Here is a 14,152-nt window from a genome sequence, read left to right as displayed (position 1 = left end):
GGCCGACCAGGAAATCTCATGCCAACTGTGGGTCGGTCTGACATCGACTGAGAGCTGGGCGGAACATGGATTTCATATCAACACACTGCAGGGTAGAGCTGAGCACATAAAACCATATGGACTGAATAAAATAACATGGAGGTTGATATTGTACTCAAATGTACTTTCATATAAAAAAGACAGATTCAAGCCACACATTTCTGTGTATATATGATAGGTATCATTCTTTGGTTGGACTTGAGGAAAGTTATCTCAAATGCAAAGCCCTGTTCATTCAGCCCTTGTGCTGTCAAAATACAGTATATGTTTTTGAAGATAAATAACTTTGAGACAAAATACTGGGCTATTTACAAATACAGATTGGATTTGATATTGTACATTTGATTTGATATTGTAAATGTGTAATACTAGAGTAATAATGTCTTGTGTGACGTATTGTGTTATTGATTATGTAGGCTGTAGTTGTGTTTTGTTGTGATGTAACTGTTTTAACCATGTTTGAACCCCAGGAAGAGTAGCTGCTGCCTTGGCTGTAATGGGGATCCTAATAAATACTACATAAAAAATTTTTAAAGTGAGGGCATCTTTATCAAGAGCGTTGAGAGTACAACCAATCCTAAGGTGAGGAAGTGATTACCCATGATCCTTCATGCCCAGTGCCCACTGTTCTTAAAGCCGGGTGTACACTACACAACTTTTAAAATCCTAACATCGCTGAGCCTCTCACAATAAACCACCATCTTTCCTGTCGTTTCCTGTCTTGCCAACGTAGTGGTGCGCACACTTAACGATGTGGCACAGACGGAGGGTCACACACTACAAGATTCTTCACCGGGTCGTGAGGATTCTCCATACCATGCTGTCTCGCCAAAACAATGATGTTTTGATGTGATTAGATTTAACGTAGCTACAACAAGCTGTGGCTCAAAGCAGCCTCAAACATGTTCAGTCAGACATTCACTCTTGCCATACAGAGTTGAAATATCTAGCCAACAATTTGAATTGAATAACATTACTTGTGAACTTCAGACCTGTAACGATTTGACACTTTGGCTTTGGTTAAAGGCAAGTACAAACGCATAATCGTAGTAGTCATCGCTCCTTCTCGAGAGTCTACACATTCTGGGTGATGCAAAACAACGTCATCATCTCACTGGCTTCTTCACTGGCGAGCTCTAATTGGCTATTGTTGATCACCCTTCTCAAAACTTGTGGTTGCACATCTCACACTACAAGAACATTGCAGATTTTGTGCCGATAAAATCAACGGGACGTCTGGGACTGCTCAAAGACGAGATTGGTAGCCCTCAGATTGCGTCTCTGACCCTCTCACATGAAACGAGCGTCGGTGATGGCCGCGCTCCCCGAGTAGGCAACGACATTGGGATTTTGTCTCCAATCTCAAAAACTTGTCTGGGACAGCCAAATTGGGGCCAAAATCATGGTGTCCACCCTGCTTAAATTGTTCAGATGTCATCACTGCTCACTCCCTCTGCCAAACAGAGAGACCAGGGTTGCATCCCAAATGGCACCCTATTCACTACTAAGACTCAGGTAAAATGTAGTGCACCACGTAGGGAATAGGGTGCCATTTGGGACGTCGCCCAGGTATTTTAAGTGACATGGGTGGAGGAATGCCATGTAAACTCTATGGCATTTGTAGGGTTGAAAAACAACCAACCAATGCCATCCCTCCCTTGCCACTTTGATAAGTGTTGGCACCCACATCCAAGGCCTTCAAGATACCCACCCAGATGTCACTGACAACCCTCTGAAGGAATGACAGATGGAATGTTCTGTACCAGCGGCTGTTGAAACTCGGCTGATACCGTATCAAACCCTCCATAGATGTAAGAAAATGTGTGAGACAAATTTCAGAAAGTGTTTCGTCTGCTTCTGAAAGTTGGTCTACAACAGGCTCCATTGACTGACAAATGAATCATAAGGCTTTTGGTATTACTGTTGAAATCCCTTGTAGTTGAATCACAGGATTGGCCTTATTCCCTAGCCTAGAGAGCGCTGGGCTCTAGGTGAGGTAAAGACTGTCATCTTAGCTCTTCAACCCCCCCCTAACTCCCCACACTCCACCCACCCCGCCTACAGAGAGCAGTTTAAGGGCGGGACATCTCAATCGGCTAAAAGGGGGGGAGGCCAGGATAAGGGATTATTTCAGTCATTCAACCTGAACCAGAATGGGTGTCATTGTGATCCTCATCACTGTAATAAAATCACATTAGACTGGGGGAATATGAATACATATGAATGAATACATATCCCCCAGGCAAGGGATTGAAATATATTTGTCTCTCTCTTCTCTTCCTCAAAACAATGATGACATTGTATTGACCTGCTAGTTACAGCTGGAGGAATACCTCTGAACAGAACAGTTTTCTCTCTCTCTCTCTCTCTCTCTCTCTCTCTCTCTCTCTCTCTCTCTCTCTCTCTCTCTCTCTCTCTCTCTCTCTCTCTCTCTCTCTCTCTCTCTCTCTCTCTCTCTCTCTCTCTCTCTCTCTCTCTCTCTCTCTCTCTCTCTCTCTCTCTCTCTCTCTCTCTCTCTCTCTCTCTCTCTCTCTCTCTCTCTCTCTCTCTCTCTCTCTCTCTCTCTCTCTCTCTCTCTCTCTCTCTCTCTCTCTCTCTCTCTCTCTCTCTCTCTCTCTCTCTCTCTCTCTCTCTCTCTCTCTCTCTCTCTCTCTCTCTCTCTCTCTCTCTCTCTCTCTCTCTCTCTCTCTCTCTCTCTCTCTCCCTCCCTCCCTCCCTCCCTCCCTCCCTCCCTCCCTCCCTCCCTCCCTCCCTCCCTCCCTCCCTCCCTCCCTCCCTCCCTGGGTGCTTTTCAAAATCTGCTTTGTACTAACCACAGTACAGCACTGCTGTACAACAGACTTCAAGCCAGTCTTGAGTAATAAATGGTTTAAATATAGTTGTATTTATGGTTCATAACAGCTCATTGAAACCACAGAAAGGAACATGAAAAGGTATTCTTACTTAGACCACTGTAGCTTGGCTTGTGATGCATGCACCTGCAAGGTAGTGCCAGTTGTGCTTTCAATCAGAACTACTCTGGACTCAATCCCAGCCTGATCTTCAATCAGAACCACTCTGGACTCAATCCCAGCCTGATCTTTTGAAGTGTAGAGAATATGACCTACATTTTTTACCTGTACAAATATAAAAGTGCTGCCGGTACAAGGCTTACAATCCTGTACATATTCCGCAGTGAACATACCATTTTTAAAGATTATACGTTTGTTTTCTTACTTTGTAAAGACCCCGTGTAATGGAGCTATAAGGGTACGATCAGCTATTGAAATAGGTTAATGAGACAGAGCGTTATTAAAAGGTAGAATAAAAAGAGTGCTTACCCTCCCTCCTGAAATCCCTCGAGTTCATCTCTCTGTTCTGCCAGGGTAGACTCCAAGTCCAGGTAGCTCCCATTTTGGGAGAGCTGGAGGGAACAGTCATCAAGCTAGATAGGAGATAAAGAGAGAGATTGCATCATTAATACCTCCCGCTTCATACAGCTAAAGCTACGACACACTATAGCTATTATATATTATACAGCTAAACCTACGACACACTATAGCTATTATATATTATACAGCTAAAGCTACGACACACTATAGCTATTATATATTATACAGCTAAAGCTACGACACACTATAGCTATTATATATTATACAGCTAAAGCTACAACACACTATAGCTATTATATATTATACAGCTAAAGCTACGACACACAATAGCTATTATATATTATACAGCTAAAGCTACGACACACTATAGCTATTATATATTATACAGCTAAAGCTACGACACACCCTTGATTTCCTCAACGCTAACCCCAGCCAATAGCACACAATTTGGCTATCCATGGACAATCCATGGTGCTCGGTTTCCCTCCAACTGCCCAGAGGAACGTTTGAACTCAGTCAAAACATGGGCTGTTTGTATGCTGGATGGATGTATACGTCCATAGCTAACATTTCTGAGTGAGGTAATGGGGTGACGTCTCCCAACCTCTCCTGTTATCCTATCAATCTGTTATCAATCCATCACTCATTTCATTATGTCTTGCATCACTGTGAAAATAACTAGGTATGCTTGTTCTATGAAAAATATCCCTTCAATGCTTTCATACGGTTCATAACATCTCAAGGTTCTGTGAATAACAGGTCATAGGCTAAACTAGGCCCTTGTTTGAATACTTTAGAAATGCATCCTTCCTTCCTAGCTTCCTTTTAAAGGATTCACAGATCTGAATTGGTTGGATTGATGTACGTAAATAAAAGGGCGGTATGTACCCTTGCTTTGTTTAGGCTATCCAATTACTGATAGAGCTGCAATTACCTCAGTGTTATCTCTCGTGAACAGATTCTCGTGGACATGAAACAGCAAGAATCTATCAAGGCTCACGTGGAATTGTGTGATTACGAGCAGCAGTAGTTCCTGGTTTTTGGTTTTCATTATTTGGACAAATCAGGTTGGGTGAAGGTGGTGCTTATATTGGTGCATTGATTTTCAAGCCTGTGTGCGGATGATAAACAGTTTCCACTAGATTCCACAGCCATGAAGTCAAAATTGGCTTTATCATAAAAATTCATGAAAACAAATATTTGCTTTTTGGCCATGATAAACACGGGTGAAATTAGCGGAAGGGAGGGATTTGCCCAAGAGTTTCCATTTTGCGAGGGAGAAGACTTCGCTTCCTTCCTTTGCACAAAGGTAATCACAATTGTTCATGTGAAATGACAAACTTTCTTCTGGGTAATCAAGATTTACCTCAATGAAACAAGGAAGGAAGCATTTGTAACGTATTGGAACAGGACCTAGCTAGGTGTATTTGAGGTTATTCTCCAACCTCCAATGGCAGTGAGGGAGTGTTTATCGACCACTGTCAGCAGCACTGCCCCATGCAGTGAAAAGGTCTGCATCTCAAATAGCACCCTATTCCTATATAGTGCACTCCCTTTGACCAGAGCCCTATAGAGTGCCATTTGGGAAGCAACCAAGATAAGTGAGGATAGAGAGGTGTAGGAACAGTGAGCACCTTCATAACCTGCTTATCCCCCCTGCTCCCTTACGCCTCCTCCACTAATATATATTTTTATCATATCTTTTGGAGTGGCGGCAATGATATAGGGGAAACACTGAGGGTGTTGAGTCTGCTACAGAGAGCTCCTCTAGGCTGTCTAGGGTATTGAGTCTGTGGTGCTCTAGGCTGTCTAGGGTATTGAGTCTGTGGTGCTCTAGGCTGTCTAGGGTATTGAGTCTGTGGTGCTCTAGGCTGTCTAGGGTATTGAGTCTGTGGTGCTCTAGGCTGTCTAGGGTATTGAGTCTATGGTGCTCTAGGCTGTCTAGGGTATTGAGTCTGTGGTGCTCTAGGCTGTCTAGGGTATTGAGTCTGTGGTGCTCTAGGCTGTCTAGGGTATTGAGTCTGTGGTGCTCTACTCTGTCTAGGGTATTGAGTCTGTGGTGCTCTACTCTGTCTAGGGTATTGAGTCTGTGGTGCTCTACTCTGTCTAGGGTATTGAGTCTGTGGTGCTCTACTCTGTCTAGGGTATTGAGTCTGTGGTGCTCTAGGCTGTCTAGGGTATTGAGTCTGTGGTGCTCTAGGCTGTCTAGGGTATTGAGTCTGTGGTTCTCTAGGCTGTCTAAGGTGTCTGAGTCTGTGCTGCTCTACTCTGTCTAGGGTGTCTGCGTTTGCTACAGAGAATAAATAAACCGTTTGAGAAGGAATCAATTGGCTCTTTCCTCCTGTCATTGACCCAGCAGTGTTTGGTTTTCAGGGTTAGCAGGCCTATACAGAGACAGACAACACAAGGCAGAGAGAAGACCATCATTGAAGACTAGTTTGTCAAATATGTGCCACAAACTAGCTGCATCGAGAGTGGTAACCACTACCCACTGAAGAAAAACAACCAATGTGAAAATCCAATACCAACTGTTTTGGAAATTACAATTGTGATTTGTGCTAGCTCTGATGTGGTTCCACTTCCTCCCCTTGAATTACTGTAACTTAATTAAACATGGAGAAAGGGTAAAGGGAGGTTGCTAACTGGAAAATACATTATGGAGGGGAGCAGCTTTGATCTGTTCAGCCACTCATGTTTGTTTTTGGCTGTACTGCGGCGCCCAAGGACTGTGTCAAGATGGAGAACTGAAACAAAACATGTGGTCAGCTAGGATAACACACTGACTGACTGAAACTGTCTTGTCTCTTTGCTTTAAAGCAGTATAAAGCAACAAAAAAACAAAAAAAAACAATGTATTATTGGAAACATTCTTCTCAATGTTCTACCTGAAATATCACAAGCGTCACACAAGGCTGATCTATTCAGGAGTGGACAGACACAGTGAAGAGCTACCCTTGGGAAAACAGACAACTTCAAGGCCTGGGATAAGTCTTCTTTAAGATGCTCTTACTGTAAATCTGAGAGAGAGAGTTTCAGCAGATTACAGGACAGATTCAGCACTGACCAGTGTTTCGTGCAGGCCAAAGTTAGGCCCACTATATTTAGGTCCATGAAGAGCAGGCATGCCTTGAAGACCTATAGGATGGAATGGAATGGGTGTGAAATGAAACTAAGCAGGACATGGAAAGGACTAAAAAGACTATCCAGGGGTCTATCATCTGTAAGGAGACGCTAGATAAATCATCTTGGACTGAAAGGGTTACATAACATTTACATTTACATTTTAGTCATTTAGCAGACGCTCTTATCCAGAGCGACTTACAGGAGCAATTAGGGTTAAGTGCCTTGCTCAAGGGCACATTAACGTCATTTAGCAGACGCTCTTAGCCAGAGCGACTCACAAATTGGTGCGTTCACCCTATAGCCAGTGGGATAACCACTTTACAATTGGGGGGAAGGATTCCTTTATCCTATCCCAGGTATTCCTTAAAGAGGTGGGGTTTCAAATGTCTCCGGAAGGTGGTGAGTGACTCCGCTGTCCTGGCGTCGTGAGGGAGCTTGTTCCACCATTGGGGTGCCAGAGCAGCGAACAGTTTTGACTGGGCTGAGCGGGAACTATGCTTCCGCAGAGGAAGGGGAGCCAGCAGGCCAGAGGTGGATGAGCGCAATGCCCTCGTTTGGGTGTAGGGACTGAACATAACAGAACGACATACAGTACAAGCAGATTGTTTCAGTCTAGTGTAGGACGTTGTGAGTCCACTTCTGTTCATACAACTGATGTCTATTGACTGAATAAAGAAAATGAAGACTACAGAAAAGACATTGAGTTCCTCTTCTCTTAAGACACTCTAACACAGTATACTCAGTATCAAGAGCTGAAATGGACAAAAACATGGGGCAGAAGTCAAAGCAGTAACCAGCAATTAGTGTGAATCCAAGAAATGCATTTCTCTACATAGAGGTTATGACTCCAAACCTCTGCAAGTCAGGCCAGAGCAGACAGGCCACACTAGTGAACCAAACACACACACACACACACACACCTCCCATTACATAATAGACCTGATGGATTACAGATTACAGCCTTAGTATCCAGGCCAGAAATGCATTAGTGATCCAAAGAAATGGCCCTTAATCCAGGAACAGTGCTCATAGATTAACGGCAGTGGCAGTAGATGTGTTCTCCCCTGCCCAGCCCAGGATTTGAACCCGAGCAACAAGGCCCTGTGGTCCCAGTGTCCAGAGAAGTAACCACCAATCCTGCTCACAGTCTCACACTGAGGCCTGGCCTCTCCCTTCCACCGCACTGTGGTCCACCGGCCAGAGAGGCAGGCAGTTAGGCAGTGACAGCTAAAAATAAAAAGCATACAATTCTCCAATTCCAAACGAAATCTCACCCTCAATTTCTTCCTGCCGCTGCGTTGTTGCAGGCGTAGAGGCTGACAAGGGGAGAAAATACCCCAAGTTTGGATGTTTATAAATAACTCAATTATCAGCGCTGCATGTACATTTTTTAAAACACTATTTATTTGTGGGGGGAAGGAACAATTGGAACATTTAGTAATTGGAACCGTTCATTAGTAAATGAACAATTGGAAACTTTTGAGGGTAAATGACCTTTTGTCTGCCCTTTACTTGAAGGTTTCAGTTGGAACCAGTGAAGGTTTTGATGGTACTGCCTCTACAGTCTGGGCAGAGTTCCAACCTTATTTCTGTCTACGGTGGATATGTTGTCTGTGGTCTCTATCCCAAGACAGTGGAATTAGCACGCTCTTTAAAACACACAATACACATGAGAGAGACCACAACAGTAATCTTCTGTCAAGCGTGCAAGGGATGAGCCTGAACAAGGAGCCACAGTAGCTCTGTGTGAATGTAGAACTGTATGCTCCGAAACACAGAGAAACTGACAGGCTAAACCTCAACTGTACATAACAATGAGTAAGAGAACTACAGTCCACCCACAGTCAAGGAGAACAAACCTAGATCTTACAGCATTTAGCATAACTTCTCATTATGGGCCTCTGGAATTTCTTTGGAATAATTAGCAGGAAGACAAGCTTCCCAAAAAAGTGAATCTGTCCATCTTCCAACGACTGCCTGTCCTGCATTTCTCCTTCGCATAACGTTGAAATGTGTCAGAGCGGATGCTTTCTGGCATTCCAAATAAATTGACCCTGGCCCCTCAGAGTATTTTAGAGGGGCTGGAAAACATCAGAAGAAGTGACTAAGAAAAACTGTATATGATGGTGTGTATAGACAGTATGGACAGTATATGAATAGAAAAGGTGTGTACAGCAGTAGTTATATAGGATGAGCCTTGACTAGAATACAGTATATACATATGAAGTGGGTAAAACAGTAAATATTATTAGTGACCAGTGTTCAATGACTATGTACATAGGGCAGCAGTCTCTAAGGGTTGAGTACCGGGTGGTAGCCAGCTAGTAACAGTGACTAAGTTCAGGGCAGGGTACTGGGCGGAGGCAGGCTGGTGGTGACTATTTAACAGTCTGATGGCCTGGAGATAGAAGCTGTTTTTCAGACTCTCGGTGCCAGCTTTGATGCAGCTGTACTGTCTCCGCCTTCTAGATGGTAGCGGGGTGAACAGGCCGTGGCTCAGGTGGCTGAGGTCTTTGATGATCCTCTTGGCCTGACTGTGACACCATGTGCTGTAGATGTCCTGGGGGACAGGCAGTGTGCCCACGGTGATACATTGGGCTGACTGTGGGACACAGCCCTAGCATACTGAACACACTGTGTCTATTCACAGTCTGCCTAGTCATCCAAAAGGACAATACATTACGCAGGACTGAATTATGAGATGAAATCCTGAGTCAGGCCATGCCTCGTACGTTCTGTTCTATCTAACTCTGATCAAAGAGTTTCAGTGGTATCTACAAACAGAGGATGCTGAGTGCTATTTGAAGGTTAGACTTCGTGTGTAAGTAAAATAACGCAATCCATGCTCGTGCACAAAGACGTTCTAAATCCAACACAAACTGAATATGATACTGATTGTGTATGAATGCTCAGAGGGCATTGCCTATTTGAGCTGATTGTCAATGTAAGCAATGAGGCAGGCAGGTCCCCATGGCATCACCATCTCTAGGCAGCCGTCTCCACCGCTCCCCCCCCCCCACTCCATCCCCAGCCATCTCCACCTCTCAACCCCAGAGAGACTGCAGTCAGTCAGGTTGGAACTGACAGGAGCAGGAGAGGGAGGAAGCAAGTCTGGGACAGCAGCAGCATCTGCTAGTGTGCTGTCCTGTCTGGCTCCCCTGGTACCATGTGTTAGCACTGGGCTATTCATCCCAGTCTGCATATCCACTCTCAGTCATCCCCAGAGATGTAGCGGGTGGGGAGGCAACCCTTTGAGACACAGGTGGTCAATATATGACTGTGCAATTGGGAACTTGCATATCTGTCTGAATGTGTTTGTACGTGTGTTTACTGGTGTCTATGGTAGTAAATGCCTACCAATAACTCACTGAAGACAAGTGGATGTGAAAATGTTAAAACACAGAGCCATGGATACTTTCGAGTTTCAACATAGACATAAATAATGAGGTTTCCCCTTTGAGACAGTCCTATGGTATCTGCCTGGGCTCTTATTGACAACTACAGCTGCTGCTGTCTGGTTAGCCAGTTGAAACTAACCGCTAGTGCATCAGTTAGTTCACAGGCAGGGAATCACAGAGCCTTTCGTTGGCACTTTGTGGTGCCGTAGGCCTTCTGCTAAACTGCCTTCTGCTTAAACTAAGGCTGGTGCAGCAGGAGATGGAGACCAACCGAGTGTGGAAACCAAACAAGTCCAGCCAGACTTTTTGTCAGCCTCCTTCCCTCCCCTTTTCATCAGAGCAGGCAGCAGGGAGAGAGTTCCCTTCCCATCCTGTTGGTCAGAGCAGAGTGGAGTGGAACGGGTTCTAGAATGAAAACCAGGCTCTTGTGGTGATCCACAGCATCCTGTGGGTTTCCGTGACTTATTATCTACCGAGCTCTTCTCAAACCCAGTGAAAAAGACAATTGATCTGACAGAATGAAGAAAGATCCCAAATTAACTTTGTATTAGGGACCTGCGTGACTTTTCAACCGGGGCTGATGAATGCTCAACATAAGAGTCAGCTCCTCTGTCTCCAAACCCAATGGGCCTCTTCTCCTCTTCACTCTGTTTAAATGTCATGGTCAGAGGATGAGGCCCTCTGACAATGTGTTTAGATCCAGATAAATCCATCAGGACTGGGAAGTAGGTTTATATCTCAACTGGAGAGGGAGGGATCCTCTGAATGATCGTCAGAGACAAAGAATAGCTAAGCATCTGGTTGACATCATTTGTCACTGTTAGGGATTTTCTAAAAGAAAGATATTGAGAAGGAGAGCCCACTTTCTTTGATCTGTTTGAAACTGGCAATACAATGATATGGGTGTAGGCCAACTATTTAGCCAAAGCAGACATAACAATGAATATCTAGGAACATATCGCCTCCTGGAATAAGTGGGGATAAATGAAGACAGACATGAGGCATGAGTGGCCAAATACAGGAACGCTGAGGTGTCCAAAAATCTACAGTGAAGCCGGAGGGGAATGGAAAAAGGAAAGAAATCCAGTGAAGATGAGAAATGACATTGAAATGGAAAAGTAGGCTAATTTTGAGGGCTATGTTGAGGACGATAGGTCAAAATGTTTACTATTCAAAGGAGCCAGCCAATGATTCAGCATAGTTGACACAGAGATGCTTAAACAAGGCAAGGATGCTATACCTATGATGTCACAGTCACAAGAGAGACTTGGTACTGGAAAAACATTCTGAGTATAGATTTTCAAAGACTGGTTAATCAAAATTACAAGCAGTGTCTAAATACCATTCCGTATGAACAATAGATCATTGGATGTGGTCTAAAACTACCAAATAGGAGTGGGAAATCTGAGTTGGAAGTCAAAAGTTGTGCAAAGAACCACAAGATGACAAGATGTCAAACCTAGGTTAGCGTTAACTGTTACATTTCTTTGTTTGTTTGTTTGATTGTTTGTCTTTTCACTAAAACAGCACAATAATATTGTCTTTCCCAGCGGCCCCGTTAGAAACCAAAGGGCACATTAGCCATTGTGTGGTTGTTGCATCAGTCCTCTACGGCAGCGGTTCCCAACCTTTTTTGGTTACTGTACCACCAACTGAATTTTGCTCTGCCCGGAGTACCCCTCAAGTACCCCCTCATGTGTATTTTACCAGTCTTCTCAAGTACCCCCTGTGGATTGTCCTAGTACCCCTGGTTGGGAAACACGGTTCTACGTTAATAGAGTCGTGGTTAGGTTGCAAAGGGAGGGTATATTACTAGAAACGTTCTAAGTTTAACAGTAAACTACCATAATTTTGGTATCTTTCAAGGATTTTATGTACTCTACCACAAGACATCTACTGGCCCTTTTGGGTACTTCAGATTATCACAGGTATCTGTAATTATATCTGGCCCTCTCTCTGGCATTTTCACATGTAAAATATATGAAATTATTTAATAAGATGATTTTAAAACAGAAAATATAATGACAAAGCTGTAAAACATGATCCTAAATTTAAACCATCAACTTAGTGAATACCATTGGTGTTTAATATGAGGGTTTCAGCATGAAATATCCTGTCAACATGTATTTCTTATCAATGTTTTGGTGTCAAACTGGTGGCAGGTGTGAAAAAAGTCAATAGTAATTGAAAATAATGCCATTGTTGATTAGATACTTTTTAAAAATAATTAGGCTATTTTTATTTCAACCATATGGTCTATCTACTAGAAACTCATGGACAATATGGACACAGATATAAAAATTGAATACTATATATATATATATATATATATATATATATATATATATATATATATATTAATATATATATTTTTTTAAGTTATTCAAGTATAAATTACCAAAGTTACGTTAGATTGCAATAGACTTTTTGTTAATTACCAAATTTTCAGAAGATTCCGATAACTTTGGTCAATTACTGGTTGTGGTGAAGAGATCAGGTCAGCTAAACAGAGGTTTACTGTTGTGGTCACCATTTAACTAGTCTCAGAAATTCCAGACCTAGGGCAACAGGATGATGGTTAATGTGGGCTAGGCAAGGCAACCCGTCTGCCTAGGGAGAACACCATTTAACGGTCACAGCTGCTTGTCCCCCTGACCAAGGCCATGGCATGGCAGTCTAGTTCCCACCCGTCCAGCCTATAGACTGCGTCCCAAATGGCACCCCATCTCCTAGGTATATAGTAGACTTATTTTGACCTAGGTCCTCAATGTTATGGAATTCTGAATACCCTATGGGCCGTGGTCCAAAGCAGTTCACTATATAGGGAATAGGGTGCCATTTAGGACGCAACCTAGGTCTGTCCATCCATTCCAGCATGGTCCTCATCAGCTGTCCATGCATGCAGCGTTCCACTAGACCCCAGTGAATACCACACTAAAACTAGCCCTCTGGGCATGGTATTCATAGTTTGTTTACATTTTCGACATGGTCTGAATTGACTGTCAAACCATTGATGTCTTATTCTCCCAGGCCGGTAGCATCAATCACGAGAATGTTTACTTTACCATTAATGGTTTCTCCATCCTGATTAGAGGAAAGTATTAAAGCCACTGAGCTGTGGATTACATGGAGTCACTGCTATTGTGGGGAGTCATAGCCATAGATATCCTGTGTAGGCTGACTCAAATCACTGATGTACAGTACTGTACCCATCCTGAAACCTGTTAACACTTGACTGGACACTTTATTGGTTATGATTGGTTACATTTGGTCCTGAAATAGATCAATATGTCCTCCATTTCAAAATACCTTGGCTGCAAGATTTAAAAAATGTTTTCAAAACATCAACTTTTGCATGCTGGTGAATCAGTGGTGCAGATGCCTAAAACTAATTCACATGTGAAAGTGATCACAGTAAAATAACTATGTTGACTAACAATTTTGAGTTAGGGATATGAGTTTGCAATTGCATTATTGTGTCATAACCATTGACACCACTATTCTAGGACTTCAATATTGATATGACAAAACAACCCAAATTGGCTACATTCGCCAATTTCTATGCATAGAAAAAGTTCGAAGAATACTAAAGAATTCAGTTGTCAGAACTAATAAAGCCATAAAACACTTCACATACTTTGTGTGGGGCTTTGAGAAGCCTGTGGACTCCAGCAATCTGATTGATAAGGGGGATATCTTCTCTGAAAGTGTACTGAGGGGGTCTGGTCGGCTCAGGAAAACTGGTGCTGTTGAATGGATCAGTATCATCTAAGAACTGTACCCTGCATACAAACGTAGCCATGATGTTGTATCCATGCAAGACGGTTTTTTAGAACTCGGGTCTCAAAAAGTAGAAGCGCTCTGTCTGGCGAAATCCTTTGATATGACCCGCAACCCCGCGCCCGACTGCTGGTCCCAGCAACAAATCAAAATCCACCGAGCCGTCAGGTTTTCTGCAGCAGGCAGCAATTCCTGCTCTGCTCCCTCAATTATCGATGCACCCTCCTCTCCATTCGCCCCATACAGGCTCACAGAAATAAAGACACTGAACGCCGTCACACTGTAATATAAATCCAGTATCCCTTGTCCTGTCCTGAAGTATTTTCCAGCTATTATTCTCGCGTTCAGAATAATGTAAGTTGTGTAGAGATGAGAGGGACTGCAGTATCCAAGGGCATTGCAGGCAGCCAGGCAGGCAAGGTGCTGCGGACGCGACGGCTA

The 14,152-nt window shown here is 43.5% G+C and overlaps 1 protein-coding gene across 1 annotated transcript in view; it reads right to left on the bottom strand.

Annotated features, from left to right (window-relative positions):
* The window catches only part of LOC121585846 (FH1/FH2 domain-containing protein 3-like), a 229,971-nt gene extending 215,819 nt beyond the window's left edge, over positions 1 to 14,152 (bottom strand). The window contains exons 1-2 of the mRNA XM_045226596.1: positions 13,569 to 14,152; positions 3,360 to 3,463 (exon numbers count right to left, since the gene is read on the bottom strand). Of these exons, the coding sequence (XP_045082531.1) occupies positions 3,360 to 3,463; positions 13,569 to 13,733 (269 nt within the window). The 5' untranslated portion in view covers positions 13,734 to 14,152. The remainder of the gene's footprint in view (positions 1 to 3,359; positions 3,464 to 13,568) is intronic.

Source organism: Coregonus clupeaformis, chromosome 17 (genome assembly GCF_020615455.1).
Source record: "Coregonus clupeaformis isolate EN_2021a chromosome 17, ASM2061545v1, whole genome shotgun sequence".
Lineage (NCBI taxonomy): Eukaryota > Metazoa > Chordata > Actinopteri > Salmoniformes > Salmonidae > Coregonus > Coregonus clupeaformis.
Note: the sequence above shows the minus strand (reverse complement) of the source record. Positions and strands in the feature narration are given on the sequence as shown.